We start from the raw sequence: 24722 nt of genomic DNA, 5'->3' as shown, positions 1-24722 counted from the left end.
GTAGTCACACAATCTTTAAAACTAACATTTAGAATATTGACTATTACACAAAATATCTTGCCTATTTTAGTAAGCAAATGATTGATTCACCATGTCTACAGAATATTTTAGGTTCATTAAAACTCCATTTCTGTTTCTAAATGAGAACCCAGAAATTCTTCATGGAACCACGAAGACATATAAAATTAAAAATAGTACTTTGGAATACATCTATTTCCTCAGAATATATGCTACCTCATTAGCTTCTACATCATACATGAAATCATTTACTCATTCAACAAATAATTATTGTCTACCATGTTTTAAGCATAGGTCCTGATTAACTGAAGTTTGCATTCCAGTGTGTGTTGGGGGACAGGGCAAGTAACACAATCAACAAATAAATTTAAAGCAAGATAGACGGTGATAAATGCCACAGATAAAAAGGATAAAGTAGATAAGAGGCAAAGGGAGCTAGGGAGTGTATCCTATGGAGAGATGACAATATTAAATAGGGTGGACAGAAAAGGGCTCTGAAAAGATGACATTTGAGCAAAGATTGGGAGGGAAGGAACAAGCCACATGGATACCTAGGGAAAGAGAATTCCAGGCATAGGGAACAGCTGGTTGCAAAAGCCCTGAGGCAGAAGCATGCTTGGTATGTAAAGAACAGCATTAGACCAGTTTGAGTGAGAGGGGTGAGTCAAGGGAAGTGTCCTAGGCAATGAAGTTAGAGAAGCTATGAGGGCTCAACTGTGTAAGACCATGTAGGCTCCTATAAGAACTTTAACTTTTACTCCTAATAAAATAAAAAGTCGCTGAAGATCTTGAGCTGTAGAGTGATTATGATCTGCCTTCCATTTTTTCAAAGGTCACTCAGGCCATTGTATTGACATTAGAGTACAGATGGAAAGGTGGGAGGGAGGCAAGGAAGAAAGCAGAGCGTCCAATGAAGAGGCTGTTGCAATAATTCAGGTATGAATAAATGATGGGTTGGAATTCACAGTAGAGTGAATGAGAAGTGATCAGATTCGGGGTAGATAGTGAAAGCTGAGTCAACAGGAGTTGCTTACAGATTAGATATGGTTATGCATGAAATAGAAGAGACAAGGAAAACTCCAGAATTTTGGGCCTAAATAACCAAAAGGTGCCAGCAATGTACTGAGATGGGAAACACTACAGGAAGAGATGGTACTGGGAATACAGGACTTTTGTTTGGGATCTATTAAGTTGGATATGCACATTCTATATCTAAGTGGAAATGTGGAATAGGCAGTTAGATATAAGGCAGATATAGGTATATCTTTTAATTGAAGTTTACTGAGTGATTAAGTGAATTAAGAAATAATGAACTAGTAAGTGAATGATTAAGCATATGAATGAATGAGTGAATAAATGAATGAATATTAAAGGACAAAAGAATTCTAGTAAAAGAGCTAAAGAGGAGAGTATAATTCAAATTCAGAAGACAACTTATTGCCTGAAATAGCTATAGCTTAAATGAGAAACTAAGATAACTGAGGAAGGAAAATTGTGGAAGTCAGTACAAAATAACCTACTCACTGGAGTTTAAATTAACATTTTCAATTAAAACAGTGTTACTTCGGAACCCAAGAAGTACATTATGCACACAAACTCCCCCAAAAGAATTCAAGTCCAAAAGCATTATTTTCATATGTCATGTATATATGCATTAAAATTATAGAGGAATGCTCAGCAAATGAGGATGTTAGTTCTCTAACAAACCACATGAGTTATATGCATGAATGTATATATCGGGGGTGCCAAAAAATGTATACAAGTGACACTTTGGTCAACATTGCTCAAGCAGTAGTTCACTGTAATGATAAGTGTCTGGACGCTGATGGTAACCACTTTGAGCACCTCTTGTAATTACAGAAGTCAAACGTGACTTGTATTCATCTTTTGTTATTGGTATATATTGAGTATTACAATTTTAATACAGTTTTCCTTTCTTAAAACGTGTATACATTTTTTTGGCATCCTCTGTACATTAAATATTCCTAAGAAATAACACAAGGTTTATCTTTGATTTCCCAAAAGTCCATTTCCATATTCTGGAAGTCATGCTACGTTAACTGCATTTAATGTTACAAACTTGTCACTGCTTTTAAGAATACATTGTCATAAATCTCATTTTAGGAATTTTTAAAAAGTAATTTTAAAAATTACTAACTTTTTAATTTACTAACATCATCTAGCATCTTAAGGGCCTGATATTAAGTCATAGAAACTAAGATATATTTAACATCCTAGCAAATAATAGATTTACATAGTAAGTTTCTCAAAATCTCTAACTAATTCAATAATTAGAGTTTGTATCGCGAAATGTAGGAATAAAACAATTCGAGAGAATTGTACAAATCTCTTCTTCTTACAACTATTTCTTGGGCTACTACTTAAGTTAGCAAATAATAAAAAGGTGACTTTTCTTCAATATTTTTTTTAAGTCACTGTGCTATCTCAATAATGCCAAAGAGTAAGAAAGAAACAAAGCAATTCTTACAATTTTATTCGATTTGAATTATAGTTATTTCTGGTGATTTTTTTTTTGCCTGAAATAAAATATATCATGGCAGTATTTAATTAGTTATGACTAGAGAGGACATGACGTTAGTATGTGATAGTCCAAAATAAAAACTGCTTATAGAATACGAAATTTTTTTTCCAAAAACACAAGACTATAATAAATTGAACACTGTTTTACCTTAGCAAAAAAAACAGAAAAAGCCATTTAAATTAGGACTTCAGGCAAACTCTTTTCTTTTTGCCTTCCATTCCTATTAACATTAAATTAGCCAGTTTCTCACAAATTAAAAATTATAGAATCTGCAAGAATATTGCAGTACTTACGTGAGTACAGCAAAAGATGAAGTCTACTGGCTCAGTTCGTAATCAGATTTATGTAAGAAACAGTATATATGTTAAGGGACAGAAAGATCATAATTTCCATTTTCCTAACCTATAGGTTTACAAGCTCTATTAACGGGCTTTCTCATCCTCAGCACCACTGACATTTTAGGCTGCATTCATCTTTGATTTGGCGGCGGGGAAGGGCTGCCGTGTACACTACGCTTGGCAGCAACCCTGGCCTCTACCCACTAGATGCCAGAAGCAGCCAATCCCCAGTAAGACAACCAAAAATATCCCCCGACATTGCCAAATGTCCTTGGTTGAGAACCCTTGATCTATACCAGAGATATATGAATTTGTATAGATTCCTCTAGATGTGTTGACTTTACACAAAATTGAACCTTAATTTCAAAGCTCACTTTCGGCTGTCACCAAAGCCCTTTGAAATGAAACAGCAGGAAGCAACTGTAAGGGCAGGAAAGAGGAGTTGGGTTCTTTCAAGAGTTAAATGTTATCCACCTGATAAAAAGCAAATTGTTAAATTTTATATCCAGGGAAATCCCCCCAATTAAACTATAGATTTAAATCTGTTAAATGAGCTCACACGTATTCTTTAAAAAATAATAAAGAAATGCTGCAACTATCTACACAGTCCAGATGCTTAATTTTGCTTTGCTTTTCCTCCCAAAATGGCAGCTTCTTATTATAGTTTGAAATGTCATTTGACGACTCAAAAGAAAACAACTGTAATTTAAACAGCAAGAAATGAGGGGGAATAACTCTGCATGTGGCCTCAGTTTGGAAGTTACTAAGTTGTCCTTCCATAATTAATGTAATATGCTTTCTCATTGGGTATAAAACCCCAGGTCTCTAAATACCATTTCTATGCTGGTGGCTCCCACATTTCCGTTTCATCCCAATCTGCCTCTGAGACCACAGCCAACTCACTCATCTACATATCCACATGGATGACCAACAGTCCCCCTGAAGGGAACAGGTTCAGTTTCCTCTTAGCCTTCTTCTAAATTTTCCTCCCCAGCCTTTCCCATGTTAGGAAATAGTAGCACTCTTCTCCAGGAAAACACCTTACAATCATTCTTGACTCCTGTATTTATTTCCAATTACTGCTGCAACCAATTTCAATAACTTGGTGAGTTAAAACAACACAAATTATTATCTCACATTTCTGGAGTTCAAAAAACCAAAATCAAACTCTAGAATCAAAGGTAAAGGTGTGGGCAGAGCCGGTTCCTTCTGGAGCCTTCCTTCTCCTTCTGGAGAATCAGTTTCCTTATCTTTACCAGCTTCTGAGGCTGCCTGCATTCCTTGGCTCATGGGTCCTTCTTTACATCACTCCAACCTCTGCTTCAATCATAACATCTCCTTCTCTGACTCTGATAAGGACCCTAGTGATTACATCGCGTCCACCCAGATATTCCACGATAACCACACCACCTCAAGATTCTTAACTTAATCACATCTACAAAGTCTCTTTTGCCACATGCAATATTGTGATTTGTAAGAAAGATTTATACTTGGTCATTCAGATACCCAAAATACATTTCTCATATATTTCACAGCTCCCAAAACCCTTGGAATTTTCTGAGCAATAAAAGCAATGGGCACATCTTTCGTCACATTTGTTTTCTTTCCTTCAGTTTCTGAAATCACTTCATAAAGGGGAAGTGGGTGTCTTATTATTCATAACAAGCCCCTTTCCACCACAACTGGGTTTATGTTGATGAGATGACTTTTGGAAAGTACCTAAGGATGGGAACTGGTTGGCAGAGGAACCAGCAACGAGTAAAGGGTTGGAATTTTCAGTCCCACCTCCTGGCCTCCCTGGAAGGGAAAGAGGCTCAAGTTTCAATCAGCTACCAGTGGTCAATTTCATCAGTCATGCTTCTGTGATGAAGCCTCTGGAAAATCCCAAAAGGAGGGGGTTCAGAGAGATTCTGCGTTGGTGAACATGTGGAAAGCTGAAGAGAATGGTGGGCCTAGAGAGGGCGTGGAAGTTCCGCACCCTTTCCACATACATTGTCCTATGTTTTTCTTTTTCTATCTGGCTGTTCCGGAGTTATATTCTTTTATAATAAACAGATAATCTAGTAAATAAATGTTTCTCTGAGTTCTGTAAGCTACTCTAGCAAATTAATCAAACCTGAGCAGGGGGTCCTAGAAGCCTCTTATTTATAGCCAGTCAGTCAGAAGGACAGGTAACAGCCTGCACTTGTGACTGGTGTCTGAAGTGGGGAGTGGAAGGATGGCCCTGCAGGACTGATCCCCTTAACCTGTGGGACCTGATGCGATCTCCAGGTAAATAGTGTCAGAATTAGTCGAATTATCGGACACTCTGCTAGTGTCCCCAGAATTGTTTGTTGGTGTGGGAACCCCCCTCCACAGTAGAATTTGGTGATCAGAAAATACGACTTAAGATTAACATATTCACAGGTTATAGGCATTAGGATGTGACATCTTTGGGGAGGAGGCACATTATTCTATCTATTGCAACTCCTCTCTTTTTCTGGCCCACCCAGCCCCCAAATCATCAACAACCTGAAGGCTCTACCTCTAACATACATCCCCAATCAACTACTTCCCTGTAATTCCTTCACTACCAGACTCTGCCCTAGACACCTGCCAGTGCCTCCTAACTGGTCTCCTTGCTGCCACTCTTGCCCTTCTACAGTCCACGTTCTATAAAGCTGCCACGTTCTATAACGCTGATCTTTTTAAAATATAAATCAGATGTTATTTCCTTGTTTACAACCCATCAGTGGTTTCCCATTATAACCAGAACAAAACCCTAATATGAAGGGGCCCTTCATCCTCTGGCCCTTGACCTTTAAAAAATAATAGAGAAGGAAATATGCAATTTTTTTCCTCCACAAAATTTCTTTCCATCCCTCATCATCAACCTTCCAAGGCCTTGCACACTACGCAAGAACTCTTAGCAACTCATTAAAGAGAGGTACTTGTGTTTCAGATGTCCTTCCTGGTCTCCAATTTTACTTCTCTCTCCAGAGGCAAAAGACAGCAACTTACCACATAATTCTAACCCTAAGTTCTCCCTCTCCACATCCATTTTGACTGCAAAATTCCTACTAAAAATACCACAAATTTTAATATATGTAAGAAAAAAATCAGGAGGTAGGAAAAGAAAGGAAAAAGCACAACATAGTGTGATAGATTCTTCACATTTCATAGCAGGCAGACAAAAGATATTATCTTAGGTTGATGGATCTAAAAATAGGGCAGAAATAAATTATTTAATGTAAAAAGAACTAAAAATAAATATTTAACAGCCTTTGGGAAGTGATGGAAGACTTTTACTTTTCATTTTAGTCCTTTATGAACTCTGAATTCTTAGATCATGTAAATAAATATAGTAATTTTATACATTTTACACTAATTTTACACTTAAGAGTATGCATGTTTATATATGCAAATTGGCCATCCAGTTTTTCACCTATTGTAACGTTTCTTCCCTCAGGATTCCCAACACTGTTCTTTGGAATTCCCCCACCAGAAATTACCTAGCCAAGAATTTCTTGGTGATAAATCCGAGGATACCAGGAACCCACCAATAGTCTCTCTGCGGAACATTGTTCCTTAGGTTCTCTCCTCTGTCTCTATTTTCAAAAACTCTTTCCTCACTGAATCACCACCTCAGATCAACTACTTCTGGAGCCAGCTACTCTTCTCCCTTTCAGATAATAAGAGTCCACACTTTATAATTCATACTCTTCTTCCAACATGCCAGAATCTCAGGGAAGCAGCTACTCTACAAATAATAATGTACAATCCCTAATTCAACCACTTATATCCAATCCATATTTTTTCACCTCTGATGAGTACCCAGTTAATTCTTATTGGAGGATATTTCACAGAATTTTAGAGCCATAAGGGATTCTAGAGGACTAACCCACATCAAAGTCACTTGAAATATGAAAATGCAAACCACTGGACCCCATACAGGCCTACAAACTCAAGTTGTTTTCAACAACCTCCCCAGGGGGTTCCAATGCACACAAAAGTTTGAGATTCACCAAATCAACCCAATCTCCTTATTTTTAAAAAGAAGAAAGTTAAATCTAGAGAGGTAAGTAATTTGCCCAAAATTGCCCACCAAATATGCAGCCAATTAATTATTCTACTCATTCATATTCTGGTATCCCTTTAAAAGAAACTGTGAGATAAAACATGCAAAAGTATAAGAAATAAACTACATCAACATAATAAAGTCCATATAAGAAAAAAACCACAACTAACACTATACTCAATGAAGAAAAACTGAAAGCTTTTCTTCTAAGATTATGAACAAAACAAAGATGCCCACTTTTATCACTTCTATTCAGCATAGTACTGGAAGTCCTAGCCAGAGCAATTAGGCAAGAAAAAGAAAGGCAATGCAAACTAGAAAGAAAGACACAAATTATCACTGTTTATAGCTGCATAATCTTATATGTAGAAACCCTAAAGATTCCACCAAAAAGAAAACTATTCGAACTAATAAATGAATTCAGCAATGTTGCAGGATACAAAATCAATACACAAAAATTAGTTTTGTTTTTATACACTAACAAATACAAAATCCTAAAAGGAAATTAAGAAAATGATTTCATTTACAATACCATGAAAAAGAATAAATACTTAGGAATAAACTTAATCAAGGAGGTGAAAGACTTGGACACTGAAAACTATGAAACATTGATAAAAAAAAATTAAATAAAACACAAATAAATGGAAAAACATCCTGTGCTTATGGATTGGAAGACTTAATATTAAGATGTCAATACTACCCAAAGCAATCTACAGATTAAGTGCAATCCCAACAACATTTTTTGCAGAAATTTAAAAATCCATCTAAAATTCACATGGAATCTCAAAGGACCCTGAATAACCAAAATAATTTTAAGAACAAAGCTGGAGATCTCACACTTCCTGATTTCAAAACTTACTACCAAGCTACTATAATCAAAACAGTGTAGTATTGACATAAACATATAGACCAATAGACTAAAAAAACCGGAAATAAACCCTCACATACACAGTCAATGAATTTTGACAAGGGTGTCAAGACCATTCAGTGGGGAAAAGGACAGTCTTTTCAACAAATGGTCATAGGAAAATGGATATCTACATACAAAAAAAAAAATGAAGTTGGACCTTTAACTTACACCATATACAAAACTTAACTAAAATGAATCAAAGGCCTAAACATAAGAGCTAAAACTATAAAACACTTAGATGGACATATAGGAGAAAAGCTTAATGACGTTATATTTGGCAACGACTTCTTGCATATAACACCAAAAGCATAGGCAACAAAAAATAAATAAATAAGCTAAACTTCATCAAAATTAAAAACTTTTGTGTATTAAAGTACACTATTAACAAAGTTAAAAAAAAAATCAAACCACCCAATTAAAAAGTGATCAAAGGATTGACATTTCTCCAAAGAAGAAAGACAAATGGCCAATAAAGAAATGAAAAGGTGCTCAGCATGACTAATCATCAGAAACATGCAAATCAAAACCAAGATGAGATACCACTTCGGATCTGTTAGGGTGGCTGTTATCAAAAAAAAGAAAAACAGAAAATGAATGTTAACATGAATGTGGAGAAACTGTAAGTTTTGGGCATTGCTGGTGGGAATGTAAAATAATGCAGCTCCTAGGGAAAATTTTATGGTGATTCCTCAAAAAATTAAAAACAGTTACCATATGATCCAGCAATTCTACTTCTGGGTATATATCCAAAAGAACTGAAAGCATGGATTCAAACAGATATATGTATATCCATGCTCATAGCAGCATTATTCACATTGGCAAAAGGTAGAAAAGTCCAAGTGTCCATCAAAATGTGGTCTATATATATAATGGAATATTATTCGGCCTTAAAAAGGAAGGAAACTTTGATTCATGCTACAACATAGATAAACCTTGAAGACATGACGCTTAGTGAAATAAGCCAGTCACAAAAGGACCAAAACTATACAATTCTACTTATATGAAATATCTAGGATAGTCAAATTCACAGAGACAGAAAGTAGAATGGTAGTTGCCAGCGGCTGGGGAGAGGGGAAAATGGAAATTAGTATTTAATGAGTACAGATATTCAGTAGTATAAGATGAAAATGTTCTGGAAATGGATGGTGGTGATGGTTACACAACAATGTGAATATACTTAATGCCACAGAAATGTATACTTAAAAGGTTAAAGTGGTAAATTTTATGTTACGTATGTTTTACCATAATAAAAAAAATTGTTTTAAACATGCAAAAACTGAACTACTCATCTTTTTCTTACATGTTAATGTCTCTTGGTTTCATTCATCCAACCATTAGCAAATCTCAGCTTCCAGCAACTCTCCCGTCAGCACCTTCTTTTCAGAACCTTGGCTTATACCCACCTTTCTATGTTCATCCTCTCTCCATGAGGCCCAGTGGTTGCAATGTTTCCTTCCACTCTGATATAAGAGCCACCTTCCAAAAATTCTGTGAAGACTCCTGTCACCACTAAGAAGCTTCTTTTCTTTGGCCTCAAGTAATTTCCTCAGCTACCAAGAAGTAAGAACACACTGCTCTTCATGGAAATAAAAACTGTGATACTTAACAGTTTCATTTTCATCAGTAGCCACGTTATGATTAGGAGAGGAAGAGGGGAAAAAGTCACTCTGAGTGAGATGCGAAGCCCCTGCTAGTTATTGAGCTGAGGAATAACATGATCCAAATTAGTATGTAGAAGGATCACTCTTCCTGGTGTGTGTAAAACAGACTGGAGCTAGTGATGGGCGCAAGACAAAAGCAGGGACAAGAGTTAGGAAGATATTTTAATAATACAAGGGAGGGGTGATGATGGGTTAGACCAGGTCGGCAGCAATGGACACAGTGAGAATTGGACAGATTCTGGTTAGCACTGAAGGGAGTACCAACAAGATCTGAAGATTTGAAGTAATGCTTGAGAGAAAGACAAAGGGTAAAGGCTTTGGCCTGAACAATTGGAAGGATGATCTTCCAATTTTTCAGGTGGGGAAGAGCATGGGAGAGACAGGTTGGGTTAGGAGATATTACAGTCAAGAGTTTTGTTTTAGACATGTTAGGTGTGAGTTGCCTATTACATATCCAAGTGGAGATACAAGATAAATACGTGGATATGTAAGTCTGGGTATCAAGGGAGAATTTATGCTCTCTGTGAAGGAACTAAGGTTCTTTTTTTAAAAAAATTAAAATTTATTGGGGTGACAGTTGTTAGTAAAATTACATAGATTTCAGGTGTACAATTCTGTATTACATCATCTATAAATCCCATTGTGTGTTCACCACCCAGAGTCAGTTCTCCTTCCATCACCATATATTTGATCCCCTTTACCCTCATCTACCCTCCTTACCCTCTCTGGTAACTACTAAACTATTGTCTGTGTCTATGAGATTTTGTTTCTTTGTTTGTCTTGTCCTTTTGTTGCTTTCAGTTTTATATCCCACATAGCAGTGAAATCATATGGTTCTCGACTTTTTCTGCATGACTTATTTTGCTTAGCATAATAATTGGATGAAGATTCTTATATGTTACATCACAAACAAGTGTTTCATACAAATAAGTCAAATAAGTTCATAAACTTTTAATACATTAGGGTGTTAAAACATGTCAGGGGACATCCAAGAACTCTAGAAAACTATCATAGAAAGATGATTTAAGATCCAATAGGCAGACAGGATAGTTTATAAATACAGTATCTGGGTAATAATGCAAAAATGAATCAGTAGGTCTTAAAAGGATTAATGTCACAAATAAAAGAATAAAAGAAAAATACAGATAGTTAGTTCATTAGAAAGAGAAAGAATAATAGTGAACTATTTTCAAAAAATGTTTTACTCACCATTGCAAAGCCAAAAATAACAAGACAGCACCACCCCAACATCGCACAGGTTCTGAAGGCGAACACGGGATTGTTTACGCTGTCCCAAAGCAATGGATGTCCCTACCTGCAGACTGCACATTCTACAGAGATGGAAGTTCATTAGACTGCACACGGCAGACCACAGCCATTTACAAGGTAATTGACTGTGCTCACTAATAGTTCCTGATTATTTGGGGCCATAATTCATAAGAGAAGAGGAATCAGTGGATGAACTCTTCTTGGTTAAGACAGTTAAGATGCAAAGCCCAAAATTGTACTTTCTGGTTATATCATGTTCAATAATATCCCAGTGTCTAAATAAAAACAGTGTATTTCTGATATTTTTACCCTGTTGTGTCGCTGTTTGGGAAGTCTATGTACTAGTCTTCTTGTCATGGTTTTATAACTGTTTCATTTTATTCCAAAGCCAGAAAACTTACCAGATGAAAGTGTTTCTTGGTTTAGTTTTGTTTGGGGAATTGGTGGGAGAAGGAGAAGTGGTGGGTTGATGTCTAATTGGGACATTTCTTAGGGAAATCATCATAGGAATATGTGTTAGTTATAGTATCTGGTGTCATGCTAGGCTCACCTTGGCAATTAACTCCCCAAAGAAAACAGCTCATGTTACAACTCACTAAAATGCCCGATTCCGAGCCTGCCCTGGAGGGCCCTGAGTACTTGCAAAGGTTTAGGGAAAACTACTCCTCCAGAGTACAAATACCATGTTTACAGACTCCTGCCTCAACTTAGTTCAGAAGACTGCAGCCGCTAAGACATTTCACCTCAAGTATTTACTCCACTCTCATCTGAGGTGAACCAATCAAGTTCATCTGCAGCCATTAAACCGGGAAGACTCTGAAAGTCACCCTTCCCCACAAACGTCCTCACAATTACTTCTAAACCCACCTTCTTTTTTTAATAAAACAATCCTTTATTCACAACTTGGACGCCCAGGGCCTCTAGTCAGTAATGAATAGGTGGCATTTACTAAGTACCTCCTGTATGCCAGGTACTGTGTAAACCGCTTTACATAGATGAGCCCATTTCAGTCAGCCACAGCCTCTGGGGTGGGCACTATTATTATGTCCACGTCACTGATAAGAAAGCTGGAGCTTAGAAAAGCTACATAACTTGCCCAAGTCTAAATAGCTGGTGATAGCAGATCTGTCACAAGCCCAATCCTTGACTCCCCCACCATTCTTCCCCGCTAGGTGGCAAAGGAATTAGTAAGAGAAGTCAAAGAATATCTGACATTCCAAACAGCCTAGTACAAATCATATTTATCCCACAAATAAATGTCTGTACTGTATCGTTAAAGCGCCAGTTACCCTGCTTTGCCTTGATAAATAACATCATGTCTGCATAGGAAAACTGGTTATTGCATGCTGACAAAAGTTTAAACTGGGTGTTAGTGAAAAACAGAGGGTAAACTAACCAGGTCTCATTAAAGTCAGCCTGTTTTAAAGACCTATTTCTTCAGGCTGCAGACTCTTCTATTAGAGAATACTTTTCCCCCCAAAAGAAAAGCTTTTCTAGAATAGTCAAATGCCTGACTTATAATTTGGTAACATCCTTGTTAAATAAACAAGGAAGATGAAGTATCTGATAGAGGGGAAAAAAACTAAGGAAGATTAACAAGGAAAGGTAAGCAAGTAAGCAAAGTATTATAAAAATGTCAGCATTTTAAACAAGTTTGTTTGTCTGGAGTACTCATTTAGAAAAAAAAAATAAAGACGAAGAAGACAAGAAAACCAACAGATTGCATAGGAAGGCCAGGGGTGGTGTGTGTGTGGTTGTGTACCCACAGTGTAATTAGTTCATACGTCCTTATCATTGAAAGGAAAGGTATCTAAAAGGGACAGATATGTGCCATATAAAACTGAAAGCACCAAAGGAACAAGAAAAACAAATAAAGAAACAAAAACTCATAGACACAGACAATGGGTTAGTGGTTACCAGAGGGGGCGGGGGAAGGGAGGTGATAGATGAGGCTAAATGGGGTCAACTATATGGTGATGGAAGGAGAACAGACTCTGGGTGGTGAATACACAGTATGATACATAGATGATGTATTACAGAATTGTACACTTGCCAACTATAATTTTATATATATAATGTGATGGTTCAGTGTGAGGTCGGAGGGATAGTGGATGGGGGGAGGGGGTTCACAGTATGAGGGATATAAATGATGAACGTCTAAGTATTACCTTGTTTTGTACACCTGAAACTAATAAATAAATAAATTAATTAAAAAAAAAAAAACCTACGTAATTTTACCAACTAATTGTCACCCCACTAAATTTTAATTAAAAAAATAAAAAATAAATCAAAAGGGGCTGAAACTTCCCTACGCAACCCACAGAGGTGTTGTGATAAAAAGAACAAGGAACCAGAAGTCTACAGATCAAGGTTCTTGTCATTCTGGTCATTCCAAAAATTCCCAAGACCTGGAGCAATGGACTCGACCTCTTCGGACTCAACTTACTCATCTAGTACACAGAAATAATAATCATCTAACAATAAAACTTGTTTTGCCGGCCCGGTGGCTCAGGCGGTTAGAGCTCCAAGCTCTTAACTCCGAAGGCTGCCGGTTCGATTCCCACATGGGCCAGTGGGCTCTCAAAAAAAAAAAAAAAAAAGTCCTACAATAAAACTTGTTTTATTGCTGTGAGGATGTTGTGAGATTATAGATATGAATATGCCTCGATAAAACTATTTAGGCTCACTACAAAAGCAATATATTTGTTGTGAACCTAAACAAATATAAAGTGAGTTGCAAGTTGATTTAAAGCATTCAACTTAGCTGAAAAAGTAAAGCATAAGGAGACATGTGGAGGTATTGACTGATTTATATTATTAATGGAGACCGTCTGCAATACAACTATTGACTATGAGAGTATATCGCATTAGCAGGCCTGTTTACAATTAAAAGACAGCACAAAGTACCCAATTAAGTGATTACAGCTCAATATAACAAATTCTTGAATGTCCACACTAAGGGATAGGAAGCACTGGAACAGATACTGGAATTCAGCAGATACTCAAAAATCACTGTCTTCATGGCTCTGGAATGTTTTTTATGATATGCCCCTAAGCAGGCTTAGATTTGACTTCTAAAATTAATCTTTAGCCCCACTGAGGGCAGAAGGAATTGGTGGTCAAGGGGCATGGGATTATCTTGTTCCCACCACTCGCTTAGGATTAAAAATGTGCCAGGATGACTCCCTCACATGGACACTCCCATGCAGATAAGAAGGAGATGAATGTCCCCAACTGTATAATGATAGATCAAAGCTAAGGGGCATTATAGTCACATGTTATAGGGTCCTATTTACACTCATGTTCATTGATTTGTTTGAACTTAATCTCTGTGATTAATGTCTATCAATAGAGGAGACATTTCAATTTCCATTCTTTTCATTTCTAAATAGAAAGCTTAGAGAACATTTAGCATTAAGGTAGATCTTGTTAACAAATAAATGTATTTCACAATAAAATTGAAAATAGATCTCAAATCTATTAATTTGGAATTTTCCAGCTGAGGAAAGTAGCCTCTGTCTACTCTTCGGCCAGAGAAGACACCTATATAACCAAACCTTATTTGGAGCATTGAGCTAATTCACAGGTTTGGCTCCATCCCAGACTGGGTGCCCAGTGATGGAGAATGCACCTCTCTATAATGCTCCTCTATAAAAAGCAAACACTTTACCCCAATTTGCTATGAATGAACATGATTGTTTTCAACTTCTCATTATTCTGAGTAAAATATGGTAACTAGATCTATTCTTTTTATAATAGAATTCCTAGCATTAGATTTGATTAAAATTGTCCTGAATTTATATAAATTCTAAACACAAAGACTCCTTTGTAAAATTGCAAAATTCAGATGCCTGGTGGTTTTGAATGAATGAATTATGTGAATAAATGAGTCTTTCATAAGGTTAAAGGGTACCCACGTCACTTGTGAATTGAACACTTTGTGTGAATAAAGCCTTACGATTATGTACATTTTTGAGACAAATAAAATATTTTCATTCAGAAAACTTATACTCTAGGATCAATTAATTACTCAGATCTTAGAGTTGGAGAAGACAGAGTCTTCTGAAGCAGGAATTTAACAGTATGAACCGAACAGCATGAACCGAAAACAAAAGACTGAGAATCCATTATTGACAGATTAGGTTGTAGCCAATGATCACAAGTATTTTCCATAACTAGCCCCAGAATTTGGACATACATGAATGGAATCATCCGGACAAAATTAGCTCCTTCCATGTACTGACCTTTGGGTAAAGAGGCCTGGAAAAATGATGAAAGGAGAACAGGAAGCAAACATGTAATATACAGAGGGGAGCGGCAGCTTGTCTCCAGAGCATTTTGCATTCTCTCCTTCACTCCACAAGTAAAATTCATTTAGCTGAAATTATGCTTGTTGCATGAGGATAAAGGGAGTCACGTGATGAAATAAGTGTTCCACAAAGATTAATCTGTCAGCAGTGGGACTGATAGATTGACAGAGAGAGAGAGAGAAACAGAGGCAATGACATGAACACAATACAGAGAGGAGGAGGGACGGACTCAAGGGAGAAACGTCAAGACTTAATAGGTGACTATTTATAGACAGAAGATGAAGGAGAGAAAAGAGTCAAAGATGACTCCAAAGGTTCACTCTTAGAGGGCTGGGAAAACAGCGGTACCACCGAGAAAAATGAGGCAGGCAGGAAGGACAGCTCTCTTCACGCCTGACTCTCCCCTCAGATGGCTGATGTCACCAACCCTGGGCAATGCCATCAGGCAAGTCAATGCTCCTGGGTTATATCTGACTAGCTGTACAGAGCAGGATGGTGGCTACTCTGTTAACAAAACCTGAGAAGAAGTGAAGACAGAATGACACTAGGAGTTATGTAGTTAGCAGGCATGAGTCAACCCTGAGCAGAAATGAGCAGAAAGCACAAAACATGATATAGGGATTCGCGCTGAAGCAAGACTTTCCAGAGCACAGCTCCACTGTTGACTGCTGAAAAGCACGATGGCCATCAAATCAATCCAGGGTGAAATGATCAAAAACGGTCCCGACTTTATGGGAGAGAAGAATCGAAGACTAGGAGCCAAACTCAAATATTAGGTTAGTGCAAAAGTTATTGTGGTTTTTGCAATTATTTTTAACCTTTTAAACCGCAATTACTTTTGCACCAACCTCATACCTATAGGGGCCAGGCAAGTGACAGAAATGAGAAAGGGTGGATGGTAGGTAACCAGGAGTTGGAGCGACTGAAGTAAACAACTCACGCCCACCCCATTTAAAGAGGAGGGACAGAAGACGAGTTATTCCCTGAGTGGGTCCAAGATCATAGACCCACTTTTTTGATTCAAGAGAAATCATCCCATCCGCCATTCTCTACCATATACGCTGTTTTATCTTCAAGCACTTGTCAATACCTGAAGCCTTTATGTTGTTGTTGCTGTTGGTCTTGTGTCTATGGTCTGTCTCCTCCCTCCAGAGGGTAAATTCCCTGAGGAGCCACAGAACTGGCAATCAATAACGTGCTCACCTCTTGACTTCTCAGGGCTTCACCATGTGATACAGAATAAATCCAAACCCCTTGTCTCTTTATAGTCTTCACAGCCTTTTACTTTCACCACCTGCAACTCCCAATACACCTTATTCTCTCTGCAGCGTGAGCTTTGCCAAGATAAGACCTGGGTTTGAATCCTGACTCTGCCACTTACTAGTTGTTTGTCCTTCGTGGAGACACTAACTATACATTGCGACTGTTAATCTATAAACTGCACATCACTGGGTTTCCAGAGAAAGTAAGTGAACTTTTTTCAACTGACTGCAAATGTAACACTAATGCCCCATTCTTTTAAGCCCTTGTCACACTCACCACACCGAGCTCCCTACTGCTGCCCAGCAGGCCAGAGCCTTTGCCTCTGACTCTCTGGACCCCTCTCCACCTCCCAAAACCTTACCTCCTTACTGCTGTCTAGGGCCAGCTATTGTTTCTTCCTCTAGGAGGTTTTCTTTGACTTTGCTGGGTGCCCGTAGCCCTTTGCTCCTACAACTGGCAACTGCACTGACATGACCCGTGCACCACCAGCTGCCTTGTTTCTGATGCCCATCAAGTCACGAGCAAGGGTAGGGACTGAGTGTTACTTTTCATCACTTTTACCAGAGTCCAACACAGGACCTGATTCAAAACAGGTATTCAATAAATGTTTGCTGAACCAAACAGAACTTAACCATCAACAGCTGTAAATCTGATTTACTGGACACTACATGAATGGTCACCTCTTGCTCCACCATTGAAAATTAACCCATAGCAATAACAAAAACTACCACATGGCCAGCTCTTGATTAGCCACATTAATGGTGGGTGACAGTGATAAGGAGAAAGGTAAGAATTGCTTAGATAGGTAATTTCACTACTTTAGGTAATGTAAGCATACAGTAGGTGTGATTTAGGCAGTGCTAAAAACTCAAGCCCAAAATTATCTCTCGTACTGATCTGTCATAGTGCCAAAAATGCCTAACAGTAACTTGAAGCTTTTCTGAATGTCAATTTGATGATAACATGAAATTTTACAGAAAGCACTGCACTCTTTCTGAGTGTTTAATCATTCAACAGATATTTACTGACAGCCTACTATATGCCAAGCATTACAAGTAAAACCATTACAAGCCTGAACTCTATATACTACAGTGTTGTAATGACTGCTTAGGAAGACCTGGAAAACTTGGGAAAGCTATCAAGCTAACACAAAAGTTTATATTATCATATAACCTAATAGTTGCCACTCTACCAATTCTGAGAAAGAACCCTGTGTCTCCTTCTCCTGTGCCACACCAAGAACAATGGAGGAGCTGGCTTCTGGATAGTCAAGAAATGTGGAACCAGCCTGTCCTGAAGTAGAGTGGGAAGTAATAATAATGATGGTGATCAAATTCACTTAAACATCCCTCTTCTCTCTCTTCAGCTTGGGGTGGTAGGGGAGGAGGGATAATGAGAAAACTTCTTTTTCTGAGTTGCTGTCTAGGTGTTTTACACTATGATAACCCTGCTCACAACCGGGTCTAGACGTTTAGATAAGGACTTGAGAAAAGGATTCCCGCCACAAATTCCTGTTGTGCTTTTGCACCTTTTAAAATAGCTACTTAGAACTAAGCCTGAGAAAAGTTAGTGACTTCCACCCAACCACCTTGTAAGTATTATGAGCTTGTTACACTGCTTTCTGTCTCCTGCTCCCTCATGACCGAGGACAGAGGACTGCATTTCCCCCAGCTCACGGAACCCTCCTGCTTCTGGGATCTGTAATAAATCTTGACTACTTTCTTAGCTTCGGTGCTAAAGCTGCGCCTTTGATCAAAATGACACCGTGGGTTTCACTTCCCCAAAGTCGAAGCTCTGATGCTGAGGGAACTAACTGCTGACCCCGTGTAGGTGGCTTGTGCCCCCTCATTCAGCAGATCATAATGTGCATAGCCTTAGCTTAGTACACCAGCTCCCCAAACCAGTAGGGAGGGAACAAAAGACTGAGCACATGCAGGCTGACTAAAGTCAAAGGCCTGATTTCGTCTCCCCCAGACCCTGCGCATAGCACAGTATACCCGTCCATCCTTTCCCACCTGGAAGAGAAAAGAATAATTAATTTTTTCCTACAAGAAAGTTTCAAGAAAAGATCTGCATGGGAGCAGAATATACCACCCCAAAATATGCCCCTTTGGCATAAGGATTATTTTAGGCTAGTTATTTTTAAGAAACAGCAGACATTGGAGAAGCTCTGAAAACCAAGTAGCAGTTACCCTTTTGTAAGAGACATTTACTTTTATAAGAAATCTCCCTTTGTAAGGGTGTCTCCCTCTCCACACCAGGAAGAGGATGACTCTAAATCTCTAGAAACTCTTTATCAATGGAGAAGGCAAGGATTTAAATCTGCATAACAACCTCACCCTTGTTTACTGTCCCTTCCCCTATAGCCTCCCAGAACTGGCTCCCAAAACCCCAATATCTTTTGTCTTTAGCTGCAGATGTTATTTAAGGTGATGGCTTGGGCTATTTCTGAGTTACTCAGTTTTCCTGGGCCTCTCCCATTTATACAGGAGGTACAGATGTTACTAAACTTGTTTGTTTTTCTTCTGTTAAATAGTCTTTTACACAGGGTGTGTCTCAGCCAAGAACTTAGAAGCATAGAGGGAAAATTATTTTTCCTCCCCCACAGGTTCATTAACTTTCTTAGAAACAGACTTCATAGAATAATCTCAGAATGAATGAACGAATGAATGAAGTGAATAAATGAATCTAAACAGTTTCTTCCTCTTTTTAAATGTATGGTCTATTTTATTAATATATTGCAATAATGGTTAATAACATGCTTATGTTTAATAACCATAAAATTCCATTTATGCTTGTAAAATTCTCTGAAAATGAAAAAAGATACATTTTGGTAACAAAGCAAAACTAATTTTTTTCTGTTTCAGACCCTGATACTTCTACATGGTGGTAAACTAACATCCTAGCTAGTAAGAAAAAATGTATAATAAATCATCAGAAGATAAAATAAACTGTCTATGAAGAAACTTGAATTTGGGTAAGCACCAAAAACCAAATAACATAACTGTTTAGATCTGAGGTGACCATATTCCTCGTCTAATATAGACCACCTTCGTTTATGCCTAGTGTCCTGGCATAATTATTAAGTGTGCTGACTTTCACTCTCAAAAATGGCATAGTTTGGACATAAATCATACATCATCCTATCGAGAGATAAAAAGGTTCCTAAACAATCTTTGACAAAGAAAACTTTTAGGTTTTCAGAAACACTAACATTACAGAGGTTCTTTGTACCATCTGCTTTTAAATTCACCAATTTTAAAAGAGTTAAGAAACATTTTAACTTTCACAGCTGTAAAGTAATAAGGCCTAATCAACACTGAATATTTATGAAATAAATACAGAGCTCTGCCTTGCAACCTATATCTGGGAATTTCCTTTCCCACTTCTACCCCCAAACTAGGAGAATCCAGGCACAGTGATTCAGCATTTCTCAGGCATTCATTAAAATGTGCTTGAGTGCAATGAAATCAGAGGAGAAAAAAAAAGGTGCATACTACATAGATACTAAAATCCAAACTTACAGAAGCAAAAATGATGAAATTCTATACTTTCTCTCTTGTCAGTTCAGCTGTTTACTGAAACATTTGTAAAACAGCTGAACTGACAAATATGTCTCATCACTATTATTAGGCAAGTCATCCTAAGACACAAGCATAAAGCATACGGAGCACTTTTTGTCAAGTAGTTCAAGAGATGCCTAAAAACAGAAGTACAAGGGACATACCAAAACACAAAGAGAAATTTCAGGGAATGCATCATTTAAGAAGAACATTGTTGATACCTGCATGGAAGCACTTTTTAGAACCTTGCTTATCTTATTTTTGTGTCCCATCTTGTTCATCCTTGTACCACTTATCTCTGCATCTCTAGATACTATTTTGCACATGAGAAATGGGCAACAAATGTTTGTCGAATTAAACTAATAAGAAAAGAAGGAAAATGCGTCCAAATATATTTTGTGTAAACACTTTTTCAAAATAAAAGAAACCCAACCACTGTGAGGAATGAAAGTGGAGAGGTAGAATCATTCTAACAGCAAGTCTCTGTTCCATAGTGAGAAATCTATTCCTCTACATGCGTGGTGGGTGAAGTTTTAACAAACCTGTTATCATAAAAACTCATATATATTGTAGTTAAACCATGTCCCACCTATGAAACCACCACATGGTTAGATTATAAGATAGGTGTTTGTCATAACCTCCAACACCTGTGTGACAAAGAAGTTCCACTGAAATTTCTTTCAAGTCAGCTCAGTAGAGCTTGCGCATTCTTTAAAATAGACTTCAAGGCACTTTTTTTCTTTCCCTTTTTCTAGCAACATATGCAAAGGCATTGGAGTTTGAGAACTTGCCACTTAACCAAAGAAGGTCTCCTTAATTTGGAAAGCCATAAAATGGGCCTCCATGCATTTATCAAGAGGGTCTTGGAGTCTTCTTCCTGAGAGACACCGCCCACGCCTCCGATCAGCAAGACAAATGGCAGGCATGATCCAGGAGTCGACACATTTAGTTACATAGGAGCAGATGGCAGAAGGGCTGTGAGAACAGAGACCCATTCATCTCAGCCAAGGTGGGTAGCGGCCGCTTCACAATACTGTGAAACAAAATTAACTTGTCCAATCATATTCAGTACAAAGGAAGCATTTTCTCAGAAACCGGACTTGTAAAAAATATTAAAAATGAAATATTCAGGCCTCTTGAATTTGATATTAGCTGTTTTACAGTCTCAGGAACGTCCCCAAAGTGTTTTAAATTTCTAATGCCCCATTTGTAAAATGGGTATAAATACTGTTACTGCTCACCTATATTTTAGAAAACTAATAAAAACACCAATGTAAACCACAGCTATTTTTCTAAAGTTGTAGATGTTCGACAGTTACCGCTCTTCTCAACTAAACAGGGAGAGTCCAAAGTCAAGTATCTGACATACAGACTCTATTTTCTCCTGCTAATAAAGAACAAAGACACTGATAACCCATTGTGTAAATCTGCTTGGGGTCCAAAATATTATTAATTCAAATAAAGAATAGTAAGCAGGAAAGTAAAAAGATCCCTTAAGTTCCGTGGATATTAAGCACCTTCATCTTCTGTTGAATGTCCTTTTAAAAATCAGTGCCACTTTCTGAACCAACCTGAAAGTAAAGCAACCACTTACAATGAATGCAGACAATTGTCTGAAGGATTATGCTGATCAAAACTGGTCTCTACAATGTCTAAATGGTTTGTTTCTATTCACCACAATCTTTTAAAATGTCAAATTGTTCACTTACTGAAAATAGAACAGAAAGAATTTTTTCCTGTTGATCAATTAAAGAAAGAAAGTTGTTTACATTTAAACATTCAGTTTCTACATGAAAGACTGACTGAGGGAGACTCTGTAGCCAAATAGCCTCTTACAGCAATCTTCCGTGTGCAGGTTGAAAGCAGTTTTCATCATGGGAGGGAGAATACTACACACTTACATAAAGCCTCAAAGACACAAGTCAGGACCATAAATATAGTCACTTAACTATTGTCCAATGCACCTGAAAGACACACGGGCCACATTTCAGCCGTTAAACTTCTAAGGCCATGAAGAAAATTCCAATTCCAGTTGAGAGTCAGAGAAGAAAAACAAACAGCAGTCCTATCCCAGTAGATCCCAGGTTAATTCCCTCTAGTTTCTCCCCTATCGTTATATGAATTCACTTCCTAATAAAATGCTACAGTAAAATTTGTGCAATCAGATTCTGGCAGAAAATCAAATCAAAGGAAAACTATTCATAGCAACTACTTTTGCATACCCAGCCCCCTGCTTACCTTGTTATGTTTTTGCTGGTGTCTTGCCTTTGTGTCAAGAACATGGTAAGGGCTTTCCAAGTCTTGGTTGATGTAATATATGAGTCTTGAAGGCAGTGTGATTTCTTTCTGCATTGCATTGCTGTAACTGATATTACTGCTGCTATTCTGTTGCAATGTGTTGTCTTCATCTGCCAGGGCTCCCAAATTCTTTTCTGCAGTTTCATTCCAATGCGGAGCTGGTTGGGGGAAGTGGGCAGGGGGCATAAACATACACAAACATGCACATATGTACCCTATAAATATATAAGTATCAAAAGGCATTTTTCCGATAATGGTAAAAACAAAGTTTCCTATTTATAAGCAGATTAAGAAGTGGACACACAGTAAAACAAGTTATTGCAACAATGAAATAACCTGGATAAGTTAACAACCAATAAGGTTTGTACAATAATATACTGTTGATTTTTATTTATGTTTTGTATGTACCTTTCTAACTAGTGTCAAATTTATAGTTCTAAGTATGGGGGAGGGGCAGAACGGACTTGAAGGACATGTACATGCTCAGGGGTTCTGACCCTTCTCTGAGTCTACAGAACCTCAGTGGGACTCTGACTAGGAGTATCCCGTCTGAGACCTAAGAATGCTCCTAAAATACCTTGGGTGCTGAATTCATGTTAACTGATTCATTTAACAAAATGGACAATTCCCTTTTCTTCTAACTTTGAGACGGGCAAAAATCCTTTGCCACAGAGAGATGCAGATAAGTGGCATCTTTCCAATTCCTTTTTATGTTCCTGCCAAGGCCAGTTTTCTGCTTTTACTGATTTCCAACAGTATCGAACACTGTATTATCTGAATTGTTCATTATGAGAAATTACATTTTGAGAAATTACAAACCAAAGGTTTATATCCCCAAAGTTTGTCTCCCCCACTTTAATTCTAACAGCCCAGGGAATAAATCAGTCGGCAATTTGAGGAAACAACACATAGCCACTACTGTCATTAATCCTTCCGCATTCACATTCAGGCTCCACCACCCAAGAAGTAACTTGCTCCCTCGCGGCATTTCCCATCTACAGGGTTCCCCTCCGCCAACTTGCACAGAGGGTCCCCACATCCACTAAATACCTTCCAGTGGAACCGACAGTAATTGGTAGGGGTTTTAGTGAATGCAACAGAAAGGGACTTCAAAAAGTGAACTGAAATGAATGGGGGTTTGGGAATGAGAGGTGGAGCGGTAGGCAGAGCGGCGCGGGAAGGCCGAGCCCGGGACTTGTCCGGAGCGCACGGACCCGCGTGCCCTTCTCTTTCCTCTGCAGGGCCCCGCGAGCAAGGCAATGCAAGGGCACCGGGGCCATACCCACCGCTGGGTGCAGCAGCCCCCCAGGCGCGGGGCCGGGACGAGGCGGCGAGTGAAGGCAGCAGGAGAAGGACGAGAAGCAGGCGGCAGGGCGGCGCGCGGGCCAGGGCGCGGGCGGGCGCCGGGCCGGCGGGGCCGCCGTGGGGGCCGCTGGAAGCTCGCGGAGGGCTGCAGCCCGCCACGGGCGGCCGCCGGGAGCTGCTGCCGGGCGGCTTCATGGCTCATAGCTCCCGGGCGCCGCTCGGTGTGGCCGGCGAGAGCGCCAAGCTAGGCTGCGGGGAGGCTGCGGGCGGAGCTGGTCACGCCGGCTCAGCGCGCATGGTGCGGCCGCGGGCCGGGGGTCGGGGCTGAGGACCAGGCACCGGAGGCGCCCCCTCCCCTGCGCGCGTCTCAGGCCCTCCCGGGGCGGACGCTGAAGAGTCCAGGGGGTCCCAGTGGCTCCGCCAACTTGGAGCCTCCCCAGATGCTCCTCCCTCCCTGCGGCGGGCGCGGCCGCTCCAGCGACTGCGGGGGCTGCCGCCGGGGCTGAGGATGCTGAGGCGGCACGCGGGAGCGCGCGGGGGAGCGCGCGCCGCGGGCCTGCTCCGCGCCTGGGAGCGCGCGCCCGAACGCCGCTTCGGGTCCTGATGCTGATGCTGATGCTGTTGCCTGGCATGGGACGCAGTGCGCATGCGTAATTGTGGAGGGACCGGGAGGGGGAATCAGCAGTGATGCAGCAACCCGGGCAGCATCCGAGGGGACGGCGGCACCTCCAGCCGCACCTCCAGTGGGGGGAGGGGAAGCCATCACTCGGGGATTAGCCAGAGGGGGAGGCAGCGTGCGGGGCCTTCCGGGCCAGAGAAAAGGATGATCTGGGGAAAACTCATCAGCCGGAGAAATCGACCCGCCTTTTCCAGCATCCCAGACCTCACATACCTCCTCCTGTTCCAACTCCCTCTTTCTCAGGAAAAACTAAGGCCAACCATTTCCTGCTTACAATCCTTTATTTATTTCCTTCCTGCAAATAAATACAAAGGATTGCGGGCAGGGAGGTAAAAATAGCGGGGCTCCTCATTCAGCCCGCCCGCAGCGGGTGGAAGCACCGCTGGGAGGCACGTTTGCGCGTCGCAGGCTGGCGGGCGCTGACGCCAAGCGGCCTCAGCGAGTCAGAACCCCTGTGCAGGGACGCCCGGTGCGAGGCGCTGCGCCCCGGCCTCTGTGCCCCGCCTCTG

General features: G+C 39.6%; 1 protein-coding gene across 3 annotated transcripts in view; it reads right to left on the bottom strand.

The window, feature by feature from the left end:
• ADAM23 (ADAM metallopeptidase domain 23) overlaps window positions 1–23858 on the bottom strand; it is a 153371-nt gene extending 129513 nt beyond the window's left edge. For all 3 annotated transcript variants that reach the window (XM_081051151.1, XM_081051150.1, XM_081051152.1), the window contains exons 1-2: window positions 23516–23858; window positions 22170–22387 (exon numbers count right to left, since the gene is read on the bottom strand). In XM_081051151.1, coding sequence (XP_080907277.1) covers window positions 22170–22387; window positions 23516–23729 — 432 coding nt within the window. In that variant the 5' untranslated portion in view covers window positions 23730–23858. The remainder of the gene's footprint in view (window positions 1–22169; window positions 22388–23515) is intronic.
• Between the last annotated feature and the right edge of the window lie 864 nt (window positions 23859–24722).

This window comes from Rhinolophus hipposideros (genome assembly GCF_964194185.1).
Source record: "Rhinolophus hipposideros genome assembly, chromosome: 6".
Lineage (NCBI taxonomy): Eukaryota > Metazoa > Chordata > Mammalia > Chiroptera > Rhinolophidae > Rhinolophus > Rhinolophus hipposideros.
Note: the sequence above shows the minus strand (reverse complement) of the source record. Positions and strands in the feature narration are given on the sequence as shown.